At 34.4% G+C, this 15,212-nt stretch overlaps 1 protein-coding gene across 1 annotated transcript in view; it reads left to right on the forward strand.

Moving 5' to 3' along the window:
- Nucleotides 1-13,992, forward strand: part of LOC127971968 (complexin-1-like) — a 41,434-nt gene extending 27,442 nt beyond the window's left edge. Inside the window, exons 3-4 of the mRNA XM_052575320.1 lie at nucleotides 9,433-9,608; nucleotides 13,402-13,992. Coding sequence (XP_052431280.1) covers nucleotides 9,433-9,608; nucleotides 13,402-13,599 — 374 coding nt within the window. The 3' untranslated portion in view covers nucleotides 13,600-13,992. The remainder of the gene's footprint in view (nucleotides 1-9,432; nucleotides 9,609-13,401) is intronic.
- The last annotated feature ends 1,220 nt before the right edge of the window (nucleotides 13,993-15,212 follow it).

The following is a 15,212-nucleotide window of genomic DNA, read 5'->3' on the forward strand; positions in this document are numbered from 1 at the left end:
AAGTGCAGGCACATAGTGCATTGCACAGGTATGTGTTAATTTGCACATCTGAATCTATTCTCACAGTGTGTTAGCGCACCACACTAGAAGACAAATCACACATGAACACTCTACCCTATTAACACTTTACCAGCAGCGGAAATAAGAAGCATGAAAAGAAAGTTAAAAAAACTATTTAAACATTCCTGACTTAAAAGTCTTAATACCAATTAGCCGCCCAAAGAAAAGTCCTAACGGTCTTGGACAAAGACAATTAAGAGAGCACAATGCAAACATGCAACATATAATTTGTAAGTGAGTCCGGACCAGTTGCTGGTTAGTTGAATGCTAATGTGTAAATGTGTTAGAGTAGGTGTTAACAACCAGCTCCATCTCTGTGACCCTGCCAGAGAAGCATTTTTAATTGGCTGCCGAATCCACAATTAGGGGTATGTGTAGCTGCACCTGATATGCAAATGAAATGAGACTTATCTAATTATAGTTCATTTGCATTGGTTTCTTTAAATTATAGAGTAAATAGGTGAGTTAGATACCTTAATTATACAGAGTAGGCTGGCTTATTATATGTTTTTTTTTCCTTAAAATTCTTGTTCTGTTCACAGGTGTGGAGAAACATCAAAATGCTCTCAGAAGATGCTTTGAAACGTGTTACTTGCTACAAAATTATCAAAGCTCTTTTAATCATATATATATATACTTTAATTTCATCTTATGCTTTTGCAATTTTCTTCAGATAAACTCTTAAAGCAGTGCTTTGTTTGACTGCCATATACATTTTCATACAAGAGCACAGATTGCCTGAAAAAAAAATAGTCTCATGAAAATGTTCAAGGTCACAAATGACAGAAACATGAAAGAAAACAGCATAATTAAACAGCTCCACAAGCATTTGGTGAATCCAAGGCAACATATTGACATCCTACGTGCTTTAGTAAATAAGAATGTGGGTGCCATATCATAATTTAATTTTTTTTTTTTTTTAATCTTTTCCTTTGGCATTTGCAAAGTCGGCCAAGATGCTTTTAGGTGACAAATTACTTTAGTTCTTAAACATCAACATGTAGGATCCATTCTTACAACCTCCTTGTGAAGGAAGTAATTTTTCTCCCCATTAATCTTGTTCTGCACTCTTTTCAGGGCTTATATCCTCCATCATTTATCTGAGCAGACCAGCAAAAAAGTATTGAATTTAAAAATAATCACCTATGAAATATTCCCTCTTGCCTTTATACACCAGAACAGAGGACACTAGGCAGGAGGTGTCATTTAGATCCTTGGTAATTGGTATGCAAGGTAACCACACTAGATTCGATTATACAAGTTCGTCATAGACCCTTAAAAGAATTTTCAAAGTTACAAGAACATAAGCTCTTCTGATCAGGCTTCCATTACAGAGACAAAGTAGCGTTCCTGAATCCTTCAGCTGAAGATTAAATATCCCATGGACTCCAGTCCCCAAAAGCAATCATCTTTCCACTTTCTTCCTTTTCATTTCCCTGTGCTGAGCCTTTACATATGACACGGCATCTGTGGTGAAGGGCAATCAATGGGCTACGTTGGCAGCACTTTGAATTTCATTCGAATAATTCTTTCGCCCCAGGTTAAGATTTTGCGGATTGGGTTCTGTCTGTTTCTCAGTACTGAGGGACGAGGTGCTCTTGCCTTCCTGCCATAACGCTGTACCCAGCGAGATGAAAGTAATAGAGTGTGAGAGAGGCAGCTGCAGTCGTACACGATTTCTGGCAGCCCACCAAGATCAGCATGCTGAGCTGCCCGGGACTGCAGTACTTCCAGCACGCACGACTAAAGGTGGAGGATCTACACGAGAAAAGAGAGGCTGCAAATATGATTTTGAAGAAGAGAAAGGGAGTGATACCTTGAAGTGAATTCAGATGGTATAAGAGAACAATAGATAGATAGATAGATTAACAGCCACAATTGCTGCTTCTGCAGACAGACAGTGACCTGTAAAATGTCCCAGACCAGTGATGGATCAGTCCATCCCTGCACAATCAGTCCTATTTCCTGGGACTTCACACGCTGGTTAGGGAAGATAATGGCAGAGAATGGGTGATAAAAGCCTTTCGTGATAGTACTCCTGACACCTTTGCCTATCTATTCTTGGGAGATTTAGGAGATAGACCTCACTTCCTTTAACCTTGTCCCAAAGAAGAAAAAAAATCCACCTCTCATTAGAGCATGGAATACTGGCACCATCCTTCCATTTTGGCTCCAGGCTTTTGCACAGTTCTTAGTTTACTTGACCTCTCTCGAAAGACACATATATCACACCGCTGAAGCTGATTGCTCTCTGCTCTTCTCTTTTTGGTTTCCTCAACACTTGGAATTGGGAGGATATATATAGTAAGTAAAAAAATCAAATAAAATAAGGGAAGAGAAACTGTCCAGAATCTTTTAGAATTCAGGAGCACATGAAACTTTTTATGATCGAAGCCATCATTATTTTGGAGTTACGGATACAATTGAGGAGAGGATGCTAAGTTAAAAAAAAATATCTGTTTTCAAAGCCTCATAAAGTTAATTGGATTTTTTTCAAGGTTGAAGCACCTTCACCATAAATCATCATTTAATTGGGATGGATTGAATACGTCACAGAAGACACATGATTGCCGGTAACATATGGAGAGTAGTGGAGAGGTCGCGCTCTTTCTGCTGTGTGGCATTGTGGAAGAGACAGTGTTTGTGGGTGTCCTGTGTGGTATCTGATCTGTCGGTGGACATTAATGTCTTCAAAGGGAGCAGGGTGTGCCGCTGGGCTCTCGCTGTTTAGCAGGTGCAAGATAAAGACAGATGGAGCAAGAAAGGAACACAGAGTCCTTGAGTTTGCGCTCTCTCCATGTGCCCGGGCTCCATGGGGGACTTGATCACCCCACTCACAGTCCTTCAGTGTGAGGATGACCTTCACACACCCAGGCACAGATACTCACATGCACAGAGAGTGTAGTGGGATACATTTATGCACAACATTTACAATATTAAAATATTAAAATATCATTTGGTCAGTATAAAAGTAATAGAAGTCTATGGAAAGTCCCCACAAATCACAGAAACAAACGTGTGTATGTGTGTGAGTGTCTGTGTGTGCCTGAGTACATAAGATAATAAGATAGATGGATGGATGAATGGATGGATAGGTTGGTTCGTTGGTTGATGGATGGAGGGAGGAATGGATCAGTAGACTGATTGGAACACAGAAAAACCAGTAAGCTAGAAAGATGTATAAAGTGATGGATAGAATAACAAATATAAGCACACATTCCAGTTGTCATCTGCCACTTGAGATATCTATTTTTTAAGTTAACTGCGACATTTTCTCACAATTTTCAAATTTTCAAAATTGTGAAATGTAAACTCAGAATTGCATGAAAAAAAAATGAATTCTGTCTTTATATCTCTTAATTTGGAGAGAGAAAAAAACATGTCAGAATCATGAGACATACACTCAGGATAGATAGATAGATAGTGGCCATAAAAAGACTGGTATAAATGGTTTAGCATATTCTCCATCAGCTGACACATTTCAACTATCACACGACACATACCGCACGGCCCTACGGCTAGGTTTTCCTTTTCTGCACAGGCACTCCGGTAAAGAGTGCACATTTTGTTCTCATCTACCTACACTTCCTCTCACAGTAAGGACACAAAGACACACACTGACAACCACACAAAGGTATGAGGATATGCCACCTGTCAAGTATGCCATCTCCATCACTTTTTCCGCTACAACAGACACATACTTATGCAAACACACTCTTTTTATGTAACACAGTCCATTTCCAACCCATGTGACTGTTCCATTTTTCAAATTCAAGCATCACTTAGGCATCTTTCAATGCCTCCCGGCCGACAGATGTACAATGACACATAGAGGAGACCCTTGAACAATGTAGCTTTAGCGTGGTTAGCAGCTTGTTATGAAGAGATTTACTTAAGGGACTCTGATCTGGTCTGCATGAGCGCCTGAGCAGTAGATAGCGCTATGTTGCACAGAGACTCCGTAAAGAGTTTGTGTGTCACGCGGCGACTTTGTCACGATCAGATGAGCTAATTAGCCTCAGGAGCGCAGATTAACAGTGTAGAGACAAGAGCCAGTGCCAAGCCAGTGAAAACAGCACTAATTAAAAACAGATAATGGAAAACACTTAAGTTACAGGAGAACAGAGCGACAGCTTTCACCTGTGATGATCTTCAAAAACTTTGGGGAAAATGGTTAATATTAATTGGACTGGAAGTTGAGTGGATGTTGTCATGTATCTTTGAAACAAGTTTTTCCTTTAAAATTATTTAGTTAGAGCATATAGTCCAACCAAGGTTAATATTTGTTTTGAGTTTATTATGAGTATTTTACATTTTCATTTAGATTCAGTTCAGTCTTCCCAATAGATATAATCAAGTCTTAAAGGCCCATCTCACCAAAACTGATGACTATAAAGATAATCATATCAATAACTACTGTATATTAGCGTCCACTCCAACATCCGAGGATGGATTCTGTGGAAGGCCATGTCTGCCATGGGAATGAATGAATTAATGTACGTAACGGCAACATTTAATCTCACATTTTGCACTTTTTTTCTTGAAAATCTGAGGAAAAGGTGAGATATAAACTAACAATTCGGAGAAAAAAGGTCAGAAAGAAAAAAAATCTGTATAGATTTACATCTAAAGATATTTACATCTCAAAGGTCTGAGTTTGAAAATGTTCTAACTTTTTTAATAGAATTCTGACATTGCATTTCTGTGTGTAACTTGTTTTTTCACCATGGAATTAGGAATTAATAAGGTAATTGATTTAAAAATGTCTTCTTAGAATTGTAAAAAAAAAGTCTGAATTGTGAGCTAAAATGTCGCAATTACCTTTTTATCCCATGGTGGAGACAAGCTTCCATAAAGTTCTGAATTGGTGTTAATGATTTATTGTTCATTAGCTGAAAGAAAATCTTTGTGAGATTGACCCACCAATATCGTATCTGTTTCATTAGTTTTATTGTATAGTCATGATGTGGACTTAACTATTATCACAGAATGCAAATGATTATACAAACTTTATAGTTATTTTTATCCATGTTGTGAATGGGCTATTACTCTTGAGTTTTACCTGTTGAAAATCCTCTTGTACTTAGAAGTCTTTCACATTATACAAAAGTAAAGTACATAAAACGGGTTACACATGCTGATTTAAATGCCAAACTCTCTTAAAAAGATAAAATATTTATAACATAAACACAGAATTGATAAAAATTACTTTGGTTTGACCCATTTAAGTGAGTGCCCTGCAAAATTCAAGCCACACATACCATGTGTTACTCTGTTCTCTCCTACACTGAAATGATACCAATACAGAGCATTCTGAGCAATTCAAAAGAGCAATCTGGAAGCAAAATATACTTTGCAGTGAAGCACTATTTGTACTTTCAAGACATTCACCTACTGCAGCCAAAAATATTCTCTGTGAATACATACCAGCTATTCTCATTTCAAAACTCGCGTTTGCTAAAGCTGTTTCACACAGGGATATACTCTGCACTTGACTGGTAATTCAGGGTGACAGCTCTCTACAGAATCTCTCATTTCAGCAAGTTTTCAGTTATGTCAGCTTATCCTTTCCATGGATGCACTGGTGGGTAGTTTCAGTTCAGTCACCACCGTCTCAGTTTTCATAGGTTGCTCCAACCCTAAAATTAAAACCCCAAATCAACTGTTCTGAAATCAATGGATTTAAAAAAGAGGGAGACAAATGTTTCCCCTCATTTTTCCCGTTTTGCACAAACTCATTCAGTCTTCTCAGAAGTCAATTTGAGAGCAGTAGTAAGCCTAAAGTCCTTATGGGCATGCTTTGTTCAAGTTTATAAAGTTGTACAATTCTGCCTCTTACTAACCTATTGATTGTGCTGAAGCAGAATGGCTGGCTCCAGTGTGATATGAGTGTGGATAATTGTTTCATTTCGTTGGAATTACAGAAAGACTGAAGTGAGTCATACAGAAATGTCAATCAGTTTGTGATAGAAATTTGTGCTCTGACCTCACATCATGCAGCTAAATGTAAAATCAACCAATGTAATTTACAGTACATTTTACTTTCAAAAACAGGATTATTCTCAGAACAAAACATAGGGCTGAACTTTGATTTATCCAAAATTAATTGAATCAAAAAAGTGGAGCTTACTATAATAGATGGAATCAGATGAAAATGACTTTGCAAGTTGATTGTGGAGTCTTTTGAACGAAAAAAACATTACAAAAAGGTTTAGCATGTGCTATTAGCCTGTTTTGGCCTTGGTAAAAAGAAATAAAATATATGAATAAATAAATACAAACAACAAATTAATTGGTTACCAGCAAGTTCCCTTACTATACAAAGTATAGTTCTTATAATTTACAGAGAAAAACCATAAACTGACATTCCCACAATTTTACATTTGATGGTATTCGGTTTAAATAATTATGTTTCTCGATAGTTTTTGTTTTGAATTATGTGCATTTACTTTTTTTATGTTACACGTCTTGCTGTTAAATTAATGCTTACTGCATAACTAATCATGTGTCTCTTTTATTATGTACTGTATTATTTTATCAGTACATCATTATATATATATAGATATAGATAGAATATAAAAAAATACACCTTATATTGTAAATTGTAAACTGTAGCTATACAGTATTTTTACGTACATTTTATGGGTTTATTTTTATTTTTTACATTAAAACATCAAAAACAAATTATTATGAATTATAGAATATCAATGTTTTTGTGACTTAAATTGTATTACTATCTAGTTATCAGCAACTTTCGCTATGACTCTTGCGTACACTAACCGTAAACTGGGTCTCTCATGAACACCTGACAAAAAGCAGATGACTATGCTCAGCAACCCAGAGTACCAGAGTAAATATAAGCTTGCTCCTCCAAACTCTCAAGTATATTTGAAGTTAAGGAACAGCCAGGGTTGATGAAAGAGAAGGCTGAAGTCTTTACACATCTTTGCTGTCAGAGAGACCAAGCACTCATTAAAATCAATTGCTAGAGAGCAGTAAATGCGAGACCATGTGTCACGCAGGTTGAATGCAGACCTCATGGACCAGTGGAATGGCAGTGTGCCGCCCTCAACTGCTGATCGAGGGAGAACAAAACTCCTGGACTGAAAACAGAACCCTTCATGCATTTACATGCCGTTCTGTCTCAGCACAAACTGACATGACATAAATACATATTGCATGAACTTGGATAACTTCTGTTCTGCTATGTCAGCCTACAGTAACTCGTCACGAAGCTGGCAGTGGGACAAAAACTATAGCTTTGAATGTGGCTATTTGTACTATTATTTGAGTATTATTGACAAGATAATAAAAATAATATTAATCGGATAACTAAAGTGTGTTTAAAGCCTTGTCCAACTGCATTTTTCTCTATGCTACTTCAATAGAATGTTAACTACAGTATATATATATATATATATATATATATATATATATATATATATATATATATATATATATATATACTGTAGTTAACACACACACACATATATATATATATATACATATATTAGTACCTTTTCTGTTTCTTCTATGGATTTTTTTTCTTACACTGTAGAGGATGGCATTAGCAATGACACAGTAATGGAATTTCAGTTGCTTCAGATAAATGTAGTGGTAAAACCTGTTTTACAGTCAAACCTCTTACAGTGTCATCAGATCTTATTACATTTGCCAGACACTTTTTATCCAGTTTGAATCCGATGAATTCATTTTGGAAGTGATGACTAGTGTATTTATTTTTAGTCCAGTGCCTGTATATAAGTATTGATTATGATATAATATAATTAGTATTGACCAAGTTCAGAGGCTATCATATGTGGATCAATTTACTATGTTGTGTATTTTCAAAGTTCCAATATGAAAAATAACTTTCATACTGATTCGATGGATGTATTGAATTTTGAGAAATAAACAGTATCTTGAATTTATTGCATTTTGGGGAAAAAATATACAATTTTATAATAAATCTTTGAAAATCAAAACCTGGATTTTGATTTTTAATGTTATTATAAACTAAAGATGCTATGTGAAAGTTTGAAACAGAAAATAGTGGTTTTCATCTTGATAAAGAAAACAAAATTTTACTCAAATTAATCAAAATGAATTTATTGTGTTTTGGAACCAAACTCTTCATATATTTACTTTGTATCTCAAGTATCTTGTATCTTGATGTAAGTATAATGTATCTTGACTCTTGACTTACTAAAAATACAGAGTAAGATGCTTTTTGAATTTTTTTTTTTTTTTTTTGCAGTGTATGCCACACTTGATGCCATGAATTGTAGACTTTCTACCCTGAATTAATATGATTGTATCATGTCACAAATATTATTTAGATCTGAAAGCTCATTGTTACTGAATTGCCATATTTCTCCTTTACTTTTTTATGAATTCATCAAATTAATTAACGATAACAAAAGCAATTCAGTCAAAAAAGACAGTAACATGGATCTTTTTGCACTTGTTTAAATCCTGTTTGTGCACTAATTCTATAAATATTTTACATTATACTTTACATTTATTAGTTTTTTAGGGGAAAAAAACATTTGGTAAATGAATATGTACAGAAAGCGGCGCAATGCAAAGTTATTAATTAACACTGAAACATATTACAATTCATGTAAATGCAGATTCGTTTTTCTGAGCTTACAATATCATGATAATGAATGTTCATCTTATGCTAAATCAATGCATTGTTTCCACTATTTGCCCTGATTTAAGGTTTTATTTAGTGTCAGTGTCTGTATTTTAGGACTGTGTTAGCTGGCTGCTCTTGAAGGGATACTGTACGTGTGATTTTAAAAATTAAATTAAAATTAAATTTATGCATTTAGCAGACGCTTTTATCCAAAGCGACTTACAGTGCATTCAGGCTATCAATTTTTACATATCATGTATTTTAAGCACTTGTCTTTTGCTAACTTCTAATTACTCACTTATAACAAAAGTAATTGTGTCGCAATGATAAGGTTTGACCAACCAGTGGAGAGATACACAAGGTCTCACATAGTCACACTGTAGATCTGATAACTGATGAATGTGAGTTGCGGACGCAATCAGAACTTATTATCTGCTTTTTCAAATTCCTGTATTCTCCTGGTCCTAATGGAGTCCTTTTGTTATAACGATCTGACCCATTGTCCTTTTCTTGGCGGCTGCCCTACTTGCATGTCTTAACGACAAAGAGAACAATCGTCATTGAGAGTATTTATAAAAGAAACTGGATGACAGTGAGAACTAATTTATCAGCTTTTCAGTTCACCTTGTATTAGAGGTTATCCTCCAATTGTCTTTGGAAGTCCCTTTTAGTGACCTGAATGCAGTCCGGGATTTTCTGTTCCTTATTCTCTCCTTCTTTTGTTCTCAAAGGGGCGACCAAAGACATGGGGAAAATGCTGGGGGGCGAGGAGGAGAAGGACCCTGATGCCGAGAGAAAGGAGGAAGAAAGACAGGAAGCCCTGAGGCAACAGGAAGAGGAGAGGAAGGCAAAGTATGCAAAAATGGAAGCGGAGAGGGAATCACTTCGACAGGGCATCAGGGATAAGGTAAATGTACCGTGAAATAATTGTCCACTGTTATGAGTTGTCAAAATGTTTATATGATCATAAGGTAATTATCATAAACATTCACTTAAATAACATAAAAAGAAAACTGAAACTTATTTTAATTCAGCTATATAGTGGCCTAGCAGCCTTTCTCATTTTTATTTAGTTTAAGTTACCCAATAATTAAAACTAAAAAGTTGTGGTTGAATGACATTATAGAATTATACATTACATAAGTACATGAAGTGAAAGTTATTTATGGGGGTTTCTTTGTTAGTTTCACTCTTGAGGAGGCTGAATGCTGCTTTGTAGCACTTGAGTGGTACGCTGTGTATGGGGATGGACGGGCCCTGAGGCGCACGCTGTGAACCAGAGGGACTGGAAAAATAACAGTCTAGCTCTGGCAAGCATTCCATTACTATAGAGGCTGTGGAGATTGACTAAGCTTCAGTCCCTGTGCTCATACCACCATATGGCTGCTTTTCTGTGTGACAATGTGAAGAAGAAGAAGAAAAAAAAGAAGAGGTGTCATGGAAGGAAAGACCCAGGGATTATGAAAATAGAAATATTATTCTAATAATAGATTGTTGTATTTAAAATCTTAATTACATTATGTGCATTACAATAAACATTATTACAATATGAAATGCTATATAAGTTGATGTTTATTAATATAGAATATAGATTAATTAATTTCCACTTATAATCAAATAGAAATGTTAATTTATTGGTTATCTGTTTTTAATTATTTTTAATAAAATAATCATAATTTTATAAATATAGATGTTATATATGTTTATTTTTGATATAATTAACATATTTGTTTGTTAATAATTTTTATAACAGTTATTGCCAGAAATTGGCCTAATGTTTTAATGTATTAACATATAATAATAATATTTATTAATAAGTAAACAGACACATAATATCAGAATCAGAATCAGAATGAGCTTTATTGCCAGGTATGTTTACACATACGAGGAATTTGTTTTCGTGACAGAAGCTCCGCAGTACAACACAATGACAGCAACAGAACATAAAACACATAATAAAAGAAAAAAAAAATAAATACAAATAAGTAGATAATATCTAGTATTTATAACAATGAAAACAAATATATAACTTAAAATATTATATATATATATATATATATATATATAATATATGTGGGCATGTTTTAGTGACATATCAGGACACAAGTCTGTATAATGACATGGGTATGACACAGGTATTACAAGGAGAGGGTGACTTATGAGGACATAACCCATGTCCCCATTTTTCAAAACACTTATAAATCATACAGAATTAGTTTTTTTTTGAGAAAGTAAAAATGCACAAAGTTTCCTGTGAGGGTTAGGGTTAGGGGTAGGGTTGGTGAAGGGCGATAGAATATACAGTTTCTACATTATAAAAACCATTACGCCTATGGGATGTTCACAAAAACAAAAGCATGTGTGTGTGTGTGTGTGTGTTTAATGTTAATGTTTAAAGAAGTCTCTTCTGCTGCACCAAGCCTGCACTTATTTGATCCAAATTACAACAAAAACAATATTATTGTAAAGTATTTTTACAATTATTATTTTTTTGTTATTATTATTATTATTATTATTATTATTAATACTACTACTACTACTAATACTACTACTACTACTACTACTACTAATAATAATAAAATAACAATAAATGTTAGATAGATAGATAGAAAAATTTGTGATTGTTTAAATGGCATCAAGGACATTTGCTTCATCTAATGTATTAAAGTCAGAGCCACAAATTATTATTAATAGACTTGCCACTTATGAATTTGTCATGATAATTTACCTTGGGCCGCTGAGTCTCAGAGATTGTATGCATGGGTGCACAAAATGGAGGATGATCTCCTCTTGTGAGCAAACAGAGCCGGAATGAGACAGATACATTTTTATGCAAAGCCATGTTGAGAGGATGGGAGGCCAAAAAGCCTGACTTTTTTCCACTAAGCCATCACCCCATGGGTCTAATTTACCACAAGGATTAAGGCAACATCTCCACATTCTGTACAAAACGTGACTGCAATACTGAGGGTAGTCCTTATGTCTTATCCACGATGACTGAACTTCAGGGTATGCCAAGCACTCTCTTCAAGTAACCCATAAGTATTTCTCAGATTAAGCTGCATTAATAAGATTTCATGCGCACATAAGTGATGAAATTATTGCAAGTAGACGGTTTGAGAAAAGCACAAAAAAAAAAAAAAAACATTGTTTAGAAGGTCAGCTGCTGATTGCATGAGCTAGCTTGTGAGCTCAGTAGACAGCGCCAGAAATCATCCATTGTTTAATCAATTTATTGACAAAACGTCACAATTATATATGTCTTAGAGCAGCAGAGAGTCCTAAAAGGGATATATGCCTTGCCCTAAACATCATGCCTTCATATAAATCTCCTTCCAACCCATTACTACACATCCGCATTCCTCAGGATATTAGAATGATTTCTGAAAAAGCATGTGACACTAAAGACTGGAGTAATAATGCAGAAAATTTAGCTTTGCCAACACAGGGACAAATTACATTTGAAAATATTTTAAATTGTAATAATAATGCATAACTGTTGTTTTACTGTATTTTTTAAGCAGCTAAATAAAGCCTTCATGAGCAAAAGAAACCGGTTTCAAAAACATAACAAAAATGCAAAAAACTTATAAAGCAAAAAAATATATATAAAGCATAAACACAATATAAAATTACTTAACAAATTTGTGGTCTTTCTAATGTAGCCAAAATGATAAAACTGAATAGGCAAGAATTAATGAGCCTCAGAAGTAAAAAAAAAAAAAAAAAATGGACCATTTGTTATCTAAGCGCTCTAATGAAGTGGATTTCCTTGCCAATATTTGGCTCACCATTTAAAATTAGGACATTAGTTTATAAATGAGAAAGTGTCTCAGATCTAAATGAAGCTTCTGTGAATTACTCAGTTTACTGTCTGGTCCAAATTATTACACTGACTTGCCATTTGGCAGCACGCCAAAGTTTTATGGACATAGTCAACACCATTCCAATTTAAATGTCTCTAAATTAACATCCAGGTCATGAGGCAATCTAGAAATGAGTGTAGCCAAAAGTCTCCAATGCTCAAACATTTGTATGCTAATTATGAGAAAATAGTCCTGCAAGTCATTCATTTAGCAAATTGCCTGTCCTTTCCAGACACCAAAGTGCTCATATATTTTCAGTTTTATGACATTATGACACATTGGGTCTACGCTGTAAAAAAATAAATAAAATAATAATAATAATAAAAATTATATAAAAAACATTTTCTGCTAGCAAAATTCACAAACAATTGCAAGGAAACAGCAAGTAACATCATATTAAGCAATGCCATAATAATCTCTTATTTCGACTACATTATCCTATACCCTAAAATGCAGACAATTTTTATTTTTAAATGTTTTATCTATATATAAAAAAGAAAAAAATATATATATATTTATTTATTTGTGTTTGTTTGTTTGTTTGAACAAGTTCACATGCAAGCAGACTTATTAAAATATCATGGATATAGTTTTATAAGTTTTATGAATTATTATCTGTTTTCATTGTAATTTTATTTAAAATGTTAGTCATTTTGCTGTGTTCTTCTTTTATTTATTATTTATTTAGTTAATTTCATTTAACAAAAAAACTATTCTAAGGATTTTGTTTTAGTAAACTGCATGCAAATCTTTGTAGAGTAAAAAAACAACAATGGATATTGGCTCCAAAGGTCACATGTGGAAACACCTAACACACTGTTGTGTATTTTTCAGTATGGTATAAAGAAGAAGGAAGAGAAGGAGGCAGAAGCCCAGGCAGCCATGGAGCAGGCATCAGAAGGCAGTCTGACCCGTCCCAAGAAAGCAATCCCTGCCGGCTGCGGCAATGAAGAAGAGGAGGAGGAAAGCATCGTGGACACCGTCATGAAATTCCTCCCAGGCCCATTTCAAGATATGTTCAATAAAAAGTAACAACGTTCCACAACATGTTGTAATAAAACAGGAATCATTAATGTCATGAAATCCACCTTCTCTTTCCCCTTCCCCTCTCTCGCATATGTTCAAAGATCTCTGGACTCAAAATTTGTGCCACATCATGTCTTTAACAAAAAAAATAGACATTTTCTGATTAAAACAATGAGGAAAATACAATGTGTGCACTAGAAATGTTACATTGCATACATCAGACTCTGTTTAAAGACAAATTAAATGCCCCATGAGTCTGGATCTTAGAGCAAGAATATTCCCTGTGTTCATTAATTCTGTTTGTACATAGCAAATGAAAAAAAAAATGTATATGACCACAGATATACACACATACAGTATATATATATATATATATATATATATATATATATATATATATATATATATATATATATATATATATATATATATATATATATATATATATATATATATATATATATATATATAACAATGACTATGAGTAAAAGCCATAAATTGATCGTGGAGAGATTTCTCCAATCATATCATATTTTTGATTGTTGCTCTGTTATAGATATTACAGATGAATCCATGTGGTATACTTATAGATAAATACTGTATGGATATTCATTTATTATCCAAACCAGTATACAGTTCCTGCTGCCATCATGAATTGTCATATCATATCTGATTAATAAGACTGAAAACTTTAATATGGAAGGGAACGTACGATATCACATATGATTTGGTTGTTTTGCTGTCTGTTTTCCTCTAAGCATGCTAACAATTTTTCTTTGTTTATCAGTATGCCGTATCCCATTTCATTTTAAATTTTTAGCTGAATTACACTGGTTTTGGGTTTTGTTGTCCGACAGACACCAGTGTTAAATAGCTTGTTGTTCACATCTGTGGTTTAGGTAACTAAACTTTAAAACAAGTCCCTCATTACATTGTGCCACACATTCACATTACACTCTAGTAAACTGGATTTGATCTATTAAAAAGGAATCACATGTGTTTGCAAGCCGCCGTGATTGAAACCTTAGCGCTTATCTTAGCGCTCATCTTGAATTGACTTCTTTGTGCTTTTTACAGTACTTCAGAATGTGAGGGGTGACATCGATCACATACAACTACAATTGGATCAATAGGGCTATATAAATACAAATATATATTCTCTTCATCTTCACTACTGTACAGTAGAATCTAGTTCTTTGTGTCTACATTTATTTACGTTAGCTCTCACAACGTGGTTGTGAGCACACATTACGTAAACAGACAGTGACAATGGTGCAATATTTGTTTCTGAATGAAGATGTCCTGTGTCCGTTGGTTGTTTATGGGAGTCTGATCCCAGATCAGCAATAACAGACAATCTTCATGGCTATTTATTCAGCTTATTTGCTAGAAAATGTTTGTGTGCAAATGCCGTGTCGTCTTCCTAGTATCAGTCAAACGAGCTTAGCAAATAACTCTAAAGAAGAAAGTTGTGAGATTCCTATTTTTAGGGTCTCTAAACGAAGCCTGGCTCTTATTTTATGAGCTACGAAAGAATCTGGCTTGTGTTTTTATGCTCGCTTGTTGCTTGTTTATGTATGACGTTATTTCTCATTGCTGTAACTGCACTGAAAAGAGGG

Source organism: Carassius gibelio, chromosome B14 (genome assembly GCF_023724105.1).
Source record: "Carassius gibelio isolate Cgi1373 ecotype wild population from Czech Republic chromosome B14, carGib1.2-hapl.c, whole genome shotgun sequence".
Classification (NCBI taxonomy): domain Eukaryota; kingdom Metazoa; phylum Chordata; class Actinopteri; order Cypriniformes; family Cyprinidae; genus Carassius; species Carassius gibelio.